The 12,942-nt window shown below is 32.6% G+C and overlaps 1 protein-coding gene across 3 annotated transcripts; it reads right to left on the bottom strand.

Moving 5' to 3' along the window:
- Window positions 1-5,724: 5,724 nt before the first annotated feature.
- Window positions 5,725-12,264, bottom strand: LOC131633920 (sucrose nonfermenting 4-like protein). Of its 3 annotated transcripts, none has more exons than XM_058904594.1 (13): window positions 12,002-12,264; window positions 11,801-11,918; window positions 11,340-11,427; window positions 10,445-10,624; window positions 8,806-8,913; window positions 8,648-8,707; window positions 8,376-8,465; window positions 7,135-7,272; window positions 6,866-7,010; window positions 6,627-6,800; window positions 6,400-6,463; window positions 6,233-6,302; window positions 5,725-6,130 (listed from the first exon to the last, which is right to left on the bottom strand). In XM_058904594.1, the coding sequence occupies exons 3-13, from the start codon at window positions 11,406-11,408 to the stop codon at window positions 5,924-5,926; spliced, it is 1,305 nt and encodes a 434-aa protein (XP_058760577.1). In that variant the 5' UTR covers window positions 11,409-11,427; window positions 11,801-11,918; window positions 12,002-12,264; the 3' UTR covers window positions 5,725-5,923. The 3 variants fall into 3 exon arrangements, with proteins under 3 accessions (XP_058760577.1, XP_058760578.1, XP_058760576.1); XM_058904595.1 differs by having other exon boundaries at window positions 11,801-11,909; XM_058904593.1 differs by lacking the exon at window positions 12,002-12,264 and having other exon boundaries at window positions 11,801-11,979.
- Window positions 12,265-12,942: the final 678 nt, after the last annotated feature.

Below are 12,942 nucleotides of genomic sequence, written 5' to 3'. Positions count from 1 at the left end.
ATATGAATCACCCCCAAAATTCACTACTCATGGACCTGCTACTCAAGAAACTCTTGCGTCCCTTAATTCCTCCTTTTTCAAGAATACCTCTAAAAATCATGTCAATCCCTCTTTTCATCCTTTCAAGTATGAAAATCAAACCACTCCAGCTTCTCTCAAGACAACCTCTCAGCACTCTAAAAGGCTATCGTCATTATTGGTCGTCAAAATCAAGCCTTCTTTGACTGGCACTCGTCTGTGTTCCTACCAGCATCTTTTCCTCTCATTCCTCCACCTCAGATTCTTGCTTTTGAATTTCCTTTTCTGCAAACCTCCACCAACAACTCTGATGCTGAAGATTGATTGTCCATCTTCTTTCCCCCTTCTTTTTGTTGGATTCCAAAGGAGGGAGTATTAATTAAGTTTATATATTTCTGTTTTTTAAGCTTATATGTTCTTATCTTCTGCTAGATATATGTTGTGCACTCTTGGTAGTTATACCAAGTCTTTTTTTTTTTGTATCTTCCTCTATTACCTCTCAACCATGTAAACCTGGTATTTGATGGAAAAATAAATGAGGAAATTTTGTATTAAATATGTAGTCTCAACCAAGAATCATGTTCCAAATTTTTTCTTAAAAGAAACAACATCTTGCATATAATTAGGGGAGCATAACATAAAAACATTAGTCTTCGAAAAGATAAAATATATTTGTTGTAGGGGAGCTTTTACAAAAACAAAATCTATGTTATTTTTGTCATCCTCAAAAAGGGGGAGAATGTTGAAACATCTCATAATTTTGAGGACATCAAACTATTTGTTTAACACACTCTACAAGTTTATGTTTGATATCTTAAACAAGTTATTCAAATCATTTGATTCAAGATATTAACTCTCACATAAAATTTTGTTTATGCTACAATAGGAATATCTCAATATACTTTGAGTAAATTGTGATAACATCCAAGATGTTTCACTACTCAAAGAAAAGGAAACACGTGGATCTTCCTCTTACAAACAAATTCAAACATGTTGAGTTTTTATTAAATTCTCTGTTTCATCTACTCAAAGGACAAGTATTATGTAGCCTCAAAGGAAAATTCTCATAAAGCACCCTCAACAGTTACTTATAAAAATGGCTATAAAAACTCCATCACACCATACTGCAAAGATCATCAAAAACTGTGAAGAAAAGATCAATCATACTAAAAATCTTGATCATTCTCATTTGTAACTTAAGTTAAGAAGTTCTTTTCAAAAGAAAAGTTTCTCACTGCCAAATAGTGAGGTAACAATTTGTTAAACTATTACATTCTGTATATCCTCAAAAGATATAAAACCTTGAAAGAAATAGTGTAATCAAATCCAAAGTGAAGAAAACTTTAGTGGGTATAAAAGCCTTTTGAGGCTTAGTAAATATTTGCCACATATATCCCCCTTTAGGATAGAGTGTGAGGAATAGAAAAATCTCACTGTGTGTGAGGACTGGACTAACCAAATTGGTCAACCAGGATAAAAACACTGTATGTTATCTGGTTTACTATTTTTATTTACTTGTCAATACTATTTCTAACTACTCAAAATTGTTTTAAAAAAATGGGTCACTTTTCAAACCCCCTTTTCTAGTGATATTTCTTGTTCCAACACTAAATTGGTGCTATGTTTGACTTTTGTGAAACACAATCGCTTAGCAAACATTTGGGTGTCCCTTTTCTTGGTAGAGCACCAAGAAGAACTGATTTTAATTATATCCTATAGCAAGTTAAGTCAAAGTTGGCCCCTTGAAAAGCTAGAAACCTTTCTTTTGTTGGTCTGGTAACTCTCTAAAGTTATTATTGAAGCCCTTCATATTTATATTATAATGACTACAAGAATTCCTAAAGCTTGTTTACATGAGATTTAAAATTTACAACATTCTTTTATCTGGGGAAATAGCAAGGGGCATACAAGAGTTCATTCGGTAAAGTAGGACGTGATGACACTACCAAAGTTCTTAGGAGAATTGGGTATTCGACCATTGGATGTTATGAATAATGATTGTCTTTTGAAAGTAATGAATAGTCTCTTTGTTGTGAAGTTATGCGTGGAAAATATATAAAGAACGATGTTGGTTATGAGGACGTGATTGTTAAGGCAAATGATTCCAGTTTGTGGAAGAATTTCAGTAACTTATGGTCTAAGTTTGTTTAGCTTGTGTATTGGTCTATAGGAGAAGGTGCCATTATATATGTTTGGTCTCTTTGTTGGGTTGAACCAAGTATGATGTTAGTGGATATTAATAAAGATAGTGTCAATACAACTTCTTATCAACATTTAGAGGACTTATTTGATTAACATGGTCAATGGAATGTGGATCTTGTAAAGTACATGTTTCCTTAAAATATGCTAACTAAAATTCTACCTATTCTTCTACGATGGTAATAGTGGAAGAGATATTTTTTGTTGGCCAAGTGATAAATTTTTTTGAATATATTGTTTCATCAAATTATAAATAAATATGTAATTTTGGTAGGCAAAATGGCGAGGATAGTTAGAGGTTGATATGGAAACTTTATTTGGTTGGTGTATCATGGTAGGATAATAACCAATGAGAGAAAAAACAAAATGCAACTAGGAGGACTTTTTGTAGTCAATGTAGAACAGAGGTGAAATCAAATATACATGTCTTACGTGACTGTTCTTTGACTTTTGCTATTTGGACTAATGCGGTTAAGTTGAATACGAGACACTTTTTTTCGCTAGTAATATTAAGGAGTGGGTGGATACTAATTTGCTTTCGGAATTTGATATTAATGGAGATTTATCATGAACCAAAATTTGGGCAATCTCTTGCCATGCACTTTGGATGTGGAGGAATAAGAAACAACATGATGAAATTTTTTGAGACCTAGAATTCTGCGGTGGTATGTTATTAAGTTGCTCATGGGTACTTTTTGACAGCAGTGCTGAATGATAATAAAATGGAGTTGGCTCGAGAGCCTAAGTAAATAAGGTAAACTCCTTCTTCTTCGAGTTAGGAAACATGGATGGAGCTAGTAAGAATGACTTGATAGCTTGATGTGGTGGTCTTTTAAAAGGTTGTATGAGTGAGTGGCTTGGAGGATTCGCAAGATATTTGAGTTCTTATAGTGCATATATTTTTGAACTTTGATGTGTGCTAGAAGGATTAAGATTAGCAAAAGAGCTTGGTTTCTGAGTTATTGAACTTTATATAGATTCTAAAATGGTCGTTCAAAATATTTTGGATTTTGGACAAGGTAGTATAATTGGATTGTGCGAGTTTGTCATATTTACTGTGAGTGGAATACTTGTGCAGATGCACTTGCCAACAAGAGATGTGATCTAGGTCTTAATTTGATGTTTTATGAGCGAGTTAATGCTCAAATTTCCCATCTTTTCTTAATCAATAGTATCAAAATCCCTACTCCTAAATTAGTTATTATGTAATGTTTTTTCTTTAGACTTTGATCCTCTTTTCTTTTAAAAAAATCCAATATGATCAACAGACAATTTCATGCAAAAGAAAATATGTCCTATTTATAAGAAGTCAACAAGTTTAAAATAATTTAGGTATATTATAATAATCAATAGCTAGTTTATAAATATTAATATAAAAATAAAAATAAAACGTTTACACAAATGTTTATACCTCATCCCAAATATGAATGTTTATATTTATTCTGCATAGTTTTTTATATATAAACATAATGAATATATTATGGATTAATTGTGTCTAAAGTCACTCTAACTCTAAAATTAGGTTTTTTAAAAAATTTGTTAAAGAATCGTCCCACTAAAATTATAAATTTTAACTTTTGTTACTCCTCTTAAAACTGTCATTAATTCAGTTGTTAAGTAGTAAATCGTCGTTAAAAATTATCGCTAATTCAGCCACTAAATTGTCGAAGAAATCAAAAATTAAAATTTTTAACTTTAGAAGAACGATTCTTTAACGAAATTTTTTAGAATGACGAAAAATGAAAATGTCTAACTTTAAAAAAAATTTAAATATATTTAACCCATATATTAATATGGGTTAAATAAGTTTCTAGTCCCTATAAATAAGGCACCCTTCAATTTTAGTCCTTATAAAAAATTTTGTCGAACTTTGGTCCTCCCAAAATTTTCCGTCACAATTTTTAGTCTCTCCCGTTAGATTGCACTAACGGAGGCTTACGTGGCACGCCACGTATGACGCCACGTCAGGTAAAGTCAAAACTAAAAAAAAAAAGACAGATTGCGGGGGTTTTAAACCCCTTTAATTAACTTAAAAACAATAATTTTAAAACACCAATTCCCAGCATTGTCCTTCTTTTGAAAGATTCTACTATCTTAGATTTTAGTTTTTTTGCTGTATGAGAATTTTTTTTTTTTACTATGATATATAAGAATGTTTTTTTAGTTGTTGTTGTTTGGATTCTGATACAGGAAAGTTTTTTATTTTTTGATGTTAACATATACAAGGTGAATTTGTCATTTGATGGGAGGCTCCTGTGCTCTATCTGTAGGAAACTGATAATAAAGATGAGCATACAAACTTTAGATTTAAAGAAGTTAGATATATCTAATTTAAAGCATTGTTACGAAACTGTTGAAGTCACAAATTGTTTCAAAACTTGGAATTTAATAACTAGTCAACTAATATGAAAACTTTGAAAATTACCATAAAGGACAAATAAAAAGGTTGTGTAGTAGATCATTTGCAGCTTTGGATTCTTTGTTTAACAAAAGAAAGATCATTGTTGCACTTTCTTTTACTTGGTCTTCATCAAAACCAAACTAAGAAAAAGAGACCTTATTCACTATTATTTTGTGAGTATATCCATGTTATGTTAAATGTCCTTCTACAAAGTTTATTGTATCAGCACTTTTTCTAACTTTTTTTTTAAGCTGAGTCTTTTGAGACTGTTAAAGGTGTGAAAGACATTAGCACCGCGAACGGGAAGCATCACCTATCCAACTATGGAAAGTGGAAGTCCTCTAGGAAGCTTTCTAATGGCGCACGTCTCTGTCAACAAGAAGCTGTTCGTGCTTCCCTTCGATAAATTTTGCAATCGCGTAATGCTCATAAGATGTTTGATGAAATGCACGAGAGAATGTAGGGATTTAGGGAGGTTTGTAACACCCTGAATCTAAGTATTTTTTTTACTTTTGGATTTAAGTGACGTGGCATGTCACATGGCGTGCCACGTCAGCTTCCGTTAGAGCAAATAGACGGCAAGGACCAAAATTAGAGACGGAAAATTTTAGGAGGACCATTCTTTGAAGAAAAATTTTAAAGGGACAAAACTGAAAGTTAATATATTTTTTTGACAAATAGTTTAATTTTATTTAACTTTATGAATTTAAATAATACTCAATTTATTTTGAGTTTGTATTTTTTTTCCTTCCTATATGCATATGGTAAGAAAGGAAATATAAAAACATTTAGTTTAGTTTATATTATTTAAATTGAATATTTTTAAATCTTATCCTCTTTACCTCTTATAACTTTTTGTGTTGCTGGGAATTTAAAAAAAAATGATCGAGATTAGAAATTAATAAAAGAAAATACAAAAATTTATCAGAAAAACTGACTATTTCCTATATAAATTACTACCATTTTCATATTAGATTTACAATAAAACAAAATATAATAAGAAAAAATCATTTTAAAAAATAGAAATATAATACAACTATATGAAGAAGAAGAAAAATTTCTTCTTTATCAAAAGCGCGAAATCAAACTAAAATATCATTCTCCAATTCAAAATCTGATTAAAATCTTTTTAACTTCAAAAATGTTTCGATAAATAGCTGGAGCAATCTGAACATCTTCAATATCAAATACATAATACAATTAAATAAAATATAAACGAAACCAGAAAGAGTATGAATGAAACAAAATGCATAAATAACAAGTTTTCATAGTTTTCCAAAGCTGCCACTGAAATTTCCTTTACAACTAATAACCAAACAAGAATCTGAACACGTCGCCTATGGAAATGACCCCTTCCACACGCCTGCTGCCAGCCTCCACCACTACCAGTTCTTCAACATCTGAATTAGCCAAACGTTCCATCACCAAGTGCAGTGTATCGGTCCTCACACACACTGGAAGTAGTTGTTGGTCAATCATTGCGCATGGCAATCGATGATCACGAAACATTTGCTGAAAAATTAAACCAACATTACTCGTTATAAAAATATTTCATGACAACTTGACAAGTTACCGATGCAGTTCCATAATTATCGATAGGACGAGAGAAATTACCTGATAGATACAATATTTATCCAGACTTATCCAAGCATACCCTTCATTTTTAGCCAGTGCAGTAATATCACTGGAGAAAATAGAAATACATAAACATATATGCTTTAGATATGTCTAGATGTTCTCAGCACAAACATTGGGACAAGGAGGAAAAGAAAAGTTTCTACCTTTTTGAATATATATAAAGTAATGAATTATCAACATTCACAATTGGTATTGAGCTAACTTCACCTGCAAAACGATAGTATATGTAAGATGACAAAAGATAGAGAGAGTAATCAATGTAACTTTTGCTTCTAAAATGGATATATCGCTACAGTAATAAACTCGAGTACCATTTAACGTCTAAACTGAAAATATACTAGGCCCTAATTTGAATAAGAAAAATGGTCACCTTGAATCAATATAGATATAGCATCGCTAACAGAAGCAGCTGGCTTTAGCATTGCAGGTGGCTGCTTATCGGATTCCCCCACTTTTGGAACCCACGTGCCCAAGGGTATTGAACCAACCGGTAGTTGAAGAATGGGCAAAAAACCAGAACAGTTCTTGATATGCCTGCATATACCTGAAAATTAAGTCCATGGTCAGTTCCAAGTTATTTATACATAGCCAACAAATCTAGAAGCTTACATTTTAGAATGTCTGTGAGAGAAGCTATGTGTAGCAGCTGAGGAACTGAACCACCCTCGGAAGAAGAATCTATAACAGGAACTGCTGGCACCTTGTTTTGCAAAAATTTTAAAGCAATGTCTTTTAGACTCTCATCGGGCACAGCCTGCAGATTACAAATAAATAGAGAATGAAATACTATAAAATCATAAAGGATAAGCATAACTAGAAATTGGGAAATTTTTTTGATACACAATTTTTTTCTCATATAACTCTTGAGGAGCACTTACATCAACAAACCTCCAAGGATATGTTCTCCCGCTACTACCAGTTCCGCATTGGTGTAATTCCCTCTCTCTCCATGCTGCTATAGTATGTGTCTTAAGTTGTTCTTCAGGCATAGTGGAAGTAGATCCATGACTCTCCAGCTGAAATTAAGCATGTTAGATGACTCGGAATTTAAAAAACCATGCACTACGTGTTTCTCTAAAAGGTAGGCAACCAATCATTGACATTTTAACAGAGATTAGCTTGGAAATAACACAGTCAATCTCTTAATTACTCTTTGATTATAACAAATCGATAAAGAAAGGAAAAAATCTAGCATAGGGCGCAGATTTTTATGGAAAAATGTTCCAATGACAAAACAAGCCATGCCAATTGTGAAGGACAAGAAACACCATCAATAGAGGCGCCATGAGTGAAATAGCATAAAAAGAGAAGGATTTGACATTTGTTCGATAAATTAGGAATTTTTGGTCATACGCAACACCAAATAAAACAGCTGCTAGAACGAAGGCCAAAAAGAGGAAATTGTCACGGGAATAAGGACACGGAGGAAAAGAAAAAAGAGAATAGAGAGAGGACACCAAACAAAGGGTGGTACAGACTTATTTAAAGCTTAACCATAATCAATCAATTGTGTAATCAAAAATCTACTAAGGATTTAATCAGTAGCCTGTTTCTAGCTAAGAATGAGAAATCATCACAATTACTTACGGACATATCTTTTACTATAGCAGTGAATATTCTAATAATAGATTGAAGGATAGCAATGGATCTATCATGACAATATGCATGATCATGATCCCAGCCAAAAATATCTAAAATGGAAGAACTAGAAATCATTTTTCAAGAAGAAAATAGTATTACGGGGAGCCAAAAGGTGCATATTTCAAGGATCGCTCCTCCCAAATAAATTTCTCTATATAATTCATTCAAGCCTAAGTAGTCTTACTTGAACCTACTCCATTAAATGATAGGTAATTAGCCAAAAATGATGATAATAGGATTCAATGGCGATGACAAAAAATTTCAAATCAAATTTACACGATCAATGTATGCAATAAATGATAAAAAAAATTACTCAGCATAAATCAATATTGTCATCTGCCTTATAGTTTCTTTCTACTTCACATGGATTTAGGCCTCAATTAAGTTACCATATAATAAAAAACTTCCTTCTTCGACCATATTTACCAACTGTTCAGTTTTCTTTTTTTCATTCAGTTTACTAAAAATCTCCACGAACCTGTTTCAGTATTTGAATAATGTCCATTGCACTAAGCACTCCAACAAACTTGCACTTGCTAGAATCCCACACAGGAGCTACAGATACTTCCTGAAAGCAGATTAAGTTACAATTTATAATGTGTGTGCGTGTGGACGGACAAACACACACAAGGTAAAAGTCAACCATGCAGATTAACATACATTACATGTGCATGGATATGTCTTCTGATATAAAGAGAAGAATGAATAACACATCGTATAAATAGTGCAGTGAGGGAGAGGTGAACATACCTGTTCATAAAGAGCATGGAATGCTTGCTGAATTGATAAATCTATATCTAACACAATAACCTGAAATTATCTGAAGCAATTAGCTTCACTAAAGAGCAGATAACTTCCTACTGAATGGATACATTGAAGAGACAATGGAGAGAAAGGTATCAAATTACCTTGCCGGACATGGGAATCAAATCAAACACAGTATTTGATGACATGAATTTAGATAGATGGTAGCGAGAGAGATGCAGGGCAGACTCTGATGTCCTGGGAAAAGCTTCCTGGAAAAGCTCCGAGGGTAAGGTACTTTCTTTTATGTAGTATAAGTTTTAATACTAGAAGGATTATGGGATCAAATCTGACACCCATTTGAGAAGAGGATATTAGAATACAAAGGAAGATATATTTTTTCAAAGCAAATATAAACATTTTTAAGATTTGAAATTTCTAGCATCATTTTCTTTAAATAAAAGAATTTTTGTATGAGAAGCAAAAGTTAATAAAACAAAAATAATCATTCACAGAATCCGGCTCTCCATTCTCTTTGTACGCGCCTAATTAAGAGTCCCTTAAATAAACAATAGGCCTAATATCAAAGAGATGCTAGAAGAGCAATATCCCATATTAGATATAAGGGCTGAGAAGAGTTTTTGAAGACACGACCATTGCTTTGCTTTAATGCCAAACTACCAAAACCCGTGAAGATAATCAAAACAAATTGTTCCACAAAATATGCTAGGGAAGGTCCACATTAATGCTATCTCGCTAAGAAAAGGAGATGAAGTCCTTAAGGGAAGGTCCACATATTAGAGCTTGTGAGTTAGCCCAATAATCCAATGAGAATCAATTTGGTTTCTTCTAGATTTCTCATGCTATGCCATTGTGGTAAGAACACAATTATCGGTATGAAGTAAAAACTTCCCAAAAGCTTAAGTTATTAGGTGAAAGCTTGTGATAGGTTTTATGACTACATGTCACAACTCAATACTTCTTTGGAGTTGAAGAGTTGTGACAATACAAGCTTGCTTTACCTGGTGCCCAAATTCAACTTCTATGTTTTGAAAGATGGTCTTAGAATCCATGCTTAGGCCTAACTAAACCTTAGAAGCCACTTCATGGGTGGCCCGACAACAAATCTAGGATAGGCTCTGGCTGCCACCTTTACCCTCATCTTTTGAGCTGGATCTTGGGGGTAGAGTTAGGCCTAAACCCAAATTCTAAGTAATGGGTTGAACTCCTAATCACATTGTCATGAAATGCATAGATACCATGCCAAATATCAACTACCCCGAAAGGTTAAGATAATAGGTAAAGGACAAGATTGGTTTTATATTCCTAAAAGTAGCAAAATGTATCACCTTAAAGTAAATAGGTGCTCTTTATTATTAATAACTGGTTTATAACTCTCAGTCTAAGATAAATGATATCTTCGGTAGTTCAATAAACTGGGATTTACTGTCATGTGTATGATAGTTTTTTAGTAGTCCATTCCTATTAACTTAAAGACAGAGAAGGATCACACATTTTTTTTACGGATTCACACCACAATAATTAATGACAATTTTCACTGTTTAAATATGTTATGTCAGTATGTTTCTTCCTTTCTTTCAGATTCTGAAACACCCTCTTTATATAGATATTTTTTTAGTTTTTTAAACATTAATGGAAGTTTTGAAGAAAATAACACACCATTTTGAGTATAATAATAATCATAACTGAAGTTGTTGACCTATAACATGGTTTAGAATCCTACCCAAGCACAATATATGCAACAATGCAAGGGGGAAAAATGGGATGGAAGAAGAAACTTACCATGTGCCCAGGCACAAAATGGCCAAGCTCCATGTGGGATCCACTAGGTGTTCCAGCATTGATGATGGAAGGTAAAATATATGGTTGCTCAACAAAAATAGTATTCACTACTCCAAAGCTCGCATTTATAAACTGCTTCTGCTCATCGTGCAGCCACACGCCATCCACAATAAACTTGTACTGTACATATTTGGTAATGATGTTATCCTCAACAACATGAATATGCAATATTAAGTATTTCAGTTTTTCCATAAAATATCTGATATTGCACCAAACAGGTGGATTTTATTTTAAATACCAATCCATTAGTCACTGTGACAGGCCACAATGTAAATGCATCATTGATAAACTAAATAACAAATTTACGATAAATTATATATTTAGTGACGACTGTTTTCGCTGTCGTATGTAATGAATAACTTGTAAACATAGTTATTGGATCTATACATACCATTTATGTTATATAAGATAAGATAACCTTTGTCCTGATGAATGTTGGTCAAACAAAAGTACATAACAAAAACACAGTCTACAATAAATGCCCTTTTCCGTAGGTGGCAACTTGAGCAACATCACCGTCTTTAGATTCATATACATATACTAAAAATGAAGATAAAAAGAAATCTAATCTACTATTCTAAAATCTAATGCATCAAAATCTTAATCGGCACAAATATGGTTTAAAGTAAGTAGTTACAAGCACACACTTCATTCAGCCTTTCTTTCCTTTTCCTTTAGCAATATGAAAAAACAAACTCAATGATCCCATCCCCTCTTTGATCTCCAAGAAGAGAAAGAGGGTATCCTGACCAATGTATAAAACACATAGATATAAAAATTTCAAACAAAAGTAGTTTTTTCCTCAGTTTTTCCAGATTCATAGAAGCCAAACTACCTGATGAAACCCCGGTGGCAAGCTACAAGTAGCTTGAAATGCATTTGGCTGTCCTTCAATCCGAGACATAGGTATAATCGTCGACCAGCTGTGCATAACAAATATCATAGTTAAGTCAATTCTAGCATGCAATAAACAAAAAATTTACAACAACAAAAAAAGCAAACTGACAGCAACACACATCTACCATAACGTATTACTAATACTACTACCATTACCAATCTATGAAGCATAGACACCCCGAATGCGACCTGACACTTACACGGCGATACTGATAATAATTTTAAAAAATAAATAAATTAAACATAATCACAAGTGCCGGTACAAGTGTTCAACACCGACACAGACATGTCTTTTTCAGAGGTGTCAGTGCTACATAGCTTTGATACACAAATAACATAATTAAGCTAACTCAAGCATGCAATAAACAAAAATAATAACAAAATAATAGAAGTTTTTACCCGGTGAAAGAACCAGACAAAAACACAGCTGTTCCTCCATGAGGCCAAATAAACAAGTGAGGAATCAAAAAGGGTTCAGGTACTCCTCCACGACTTCCCTGACCTCCACCTGCAGCCACTGAACCAGACATTTCCATCTCAAACAAGTGAATAATTGAACTGAACAAGTTTGAAAAGTAATGAGTAAGCAAATAGCATAACCTAGTTTGAATTTATATGAATTTAGGTTGGGAGAACGAAAGCATGAAGAACGTGAAATAGCATTGTGAATTGTGCTGCGAATAGCGGTTACAAGATTATCAACCAAGTGGAGTGAAAAAAACGTGATGCAGCGAACAAAAATGGAAAAAGAAGAAGAGTGAGAAAGGATTGACCGTATCTAGAAGAAGCATCCAAGTCAAGTCTCGTTGATCATGATGATGTACGAGTATTGGAAAACGCATTTTGAAGAAAAATGAGTTGTGTTGTTTGTCTTTGTATAAACTGATTTTGGGACTTTCCAACGGCCACGCGAATATGCAATTATCTTATGTCACACAACCTATATTTTTTTTTATTTTTTATTCTGAGAAAATATAATATTGCGAAGAATTTATTTTGGTGTATTGAATTGATAATTACATATACAAATTGTAGCATAGCATTGTATTGAAGAATAATTAAAAATATTAATATGTTAAAAAATTAAAAAAAAAAAAACAATTTGAAGAGACGACCATTGAAGTATATATCTAGAGTTTTTAAAATATATTCGGACACAAAATTCAATCAAATAATTAATTAATCTAATATGTGGGTAAATTATATTTAAATACTAACTGTTAAATTTAAAATTTAACCTATCAATTTATAAGTATTTTTTAAATTGAAAATAATTTTAAAAATGAATTTTTATTTAAAAAATAAAAATTATTATGTAAATATGTATTATTGTTGAATTAAAAAAATTTAAATAACCAAATATTATATAATAATTAAAAGAGATAATATACATTTACCCCATGTCATATAGGCGAGATTCGGGTTACCCCCTATTAATTTTTTTTTTTGGATTACCCCCTGTATTTTTAGGGTACCCCCTAAGCGTGTAAAAAACAGTCAAAAATCAGAGGGTAAATAAAAAAACAAGTTTACAGGGGGTC

Source organism: Vicia villosa, unplaced genomic scaffold (assembly GCF_029867415.1).
Source record: "Vicia villosa cultivar HV-30 ecotype Madison, WI unplaced genomic scaffold, Vvil1.0 ctg.001190F_1_1, whole genome shotgun sequence".
NCBI classification, from domain to species: Eukaryota; Viridiplantae; Streptophyta; class Magnoliopsida; order Fabales; family Fabaceae; genus Vicia; species Vicia villosa.
This window is presented reverse-complemented; position numbering and strand designations above follow the sequence as displayed.